At 69.7% G+C, this 515-nt stretch overlaps 1 protein-coding gene across 1 annotated transcript; it reads right to left on the bottom strand.

Annotated features, from left to right (window-relative positions):
• Positions 1-136: 136 nt before the first annotated feature.
• H696_06323 (hypothetical protein) lies at positions 137-464 on the bottom strand (the record flags this gene model as incomplete). The annotated part of the gene is made up of 2 exons (XM_009500065.1): positions 137-154; positions 230-464. Coding segments are annotated over 2 exons (253 nt in total), but the record flags the coding sequence as incomplete, so codon positions are not given.
• Positions 465-515: the final 51 nt, after the last annotated feature.

Below are 515 nucleotides of genomic sequence, written 5' to 3' on the forward strand. Positions count from 1 at the left end.
GACACAGGCGCGCGCGCACACACACACACACACAAAAGCAACTGGGTCAGGGAGGGGGCCGGAAAGTGTGCGCGCGTGCGTATGTACGCGTGATGGGGGGGAGAGAGAGAGGGGGCAGGGGGGGGTGAGGGGGGAGCTAGTCAGACGCGTGTGACTGGGCAGGGGGGAAGGCAGCGAGAGGCGCAGCGCCACGACGGCGGGAGCCCACCAAGAGGCAGGGCACACATACCAGTAGCCCGGTCACCGAGAAGAGGGCGATCTCGAAGACGTCCGGCGCACGGCCCCACCCGCCGCCCTGCGACACGGGGAAGCGGCCGATGGTCTCCAGGAAATCGCGGGTCACCGGCACGGTGAAGGAACGCCCGTCGAAGGTCTTGCCCTTGGTGTCCCCGGGGCCGCCGGTGGCGGTGTCCGGCTTCCGGAGGGCAGAGATGACGCTCGCCAAGCGGCCGGCGGGATTTCCGCTAATCGACAGCCGAGGTACGGGGGGGAGGGGCGTCAGTGATGGGGGGGGG

The sequence above is a fragment of the Fonticula alba genome, assembly GCF_000388065.1.
Source record: "Fonticula alba strain ATCC 38817 unplaced genomic scaffold supercont2.96, whole genome shotgun sequence".
NCBI lineage: Eukaryota > Rotosphaerida > Fonticulaceae > Fonticula > Fonticula alba.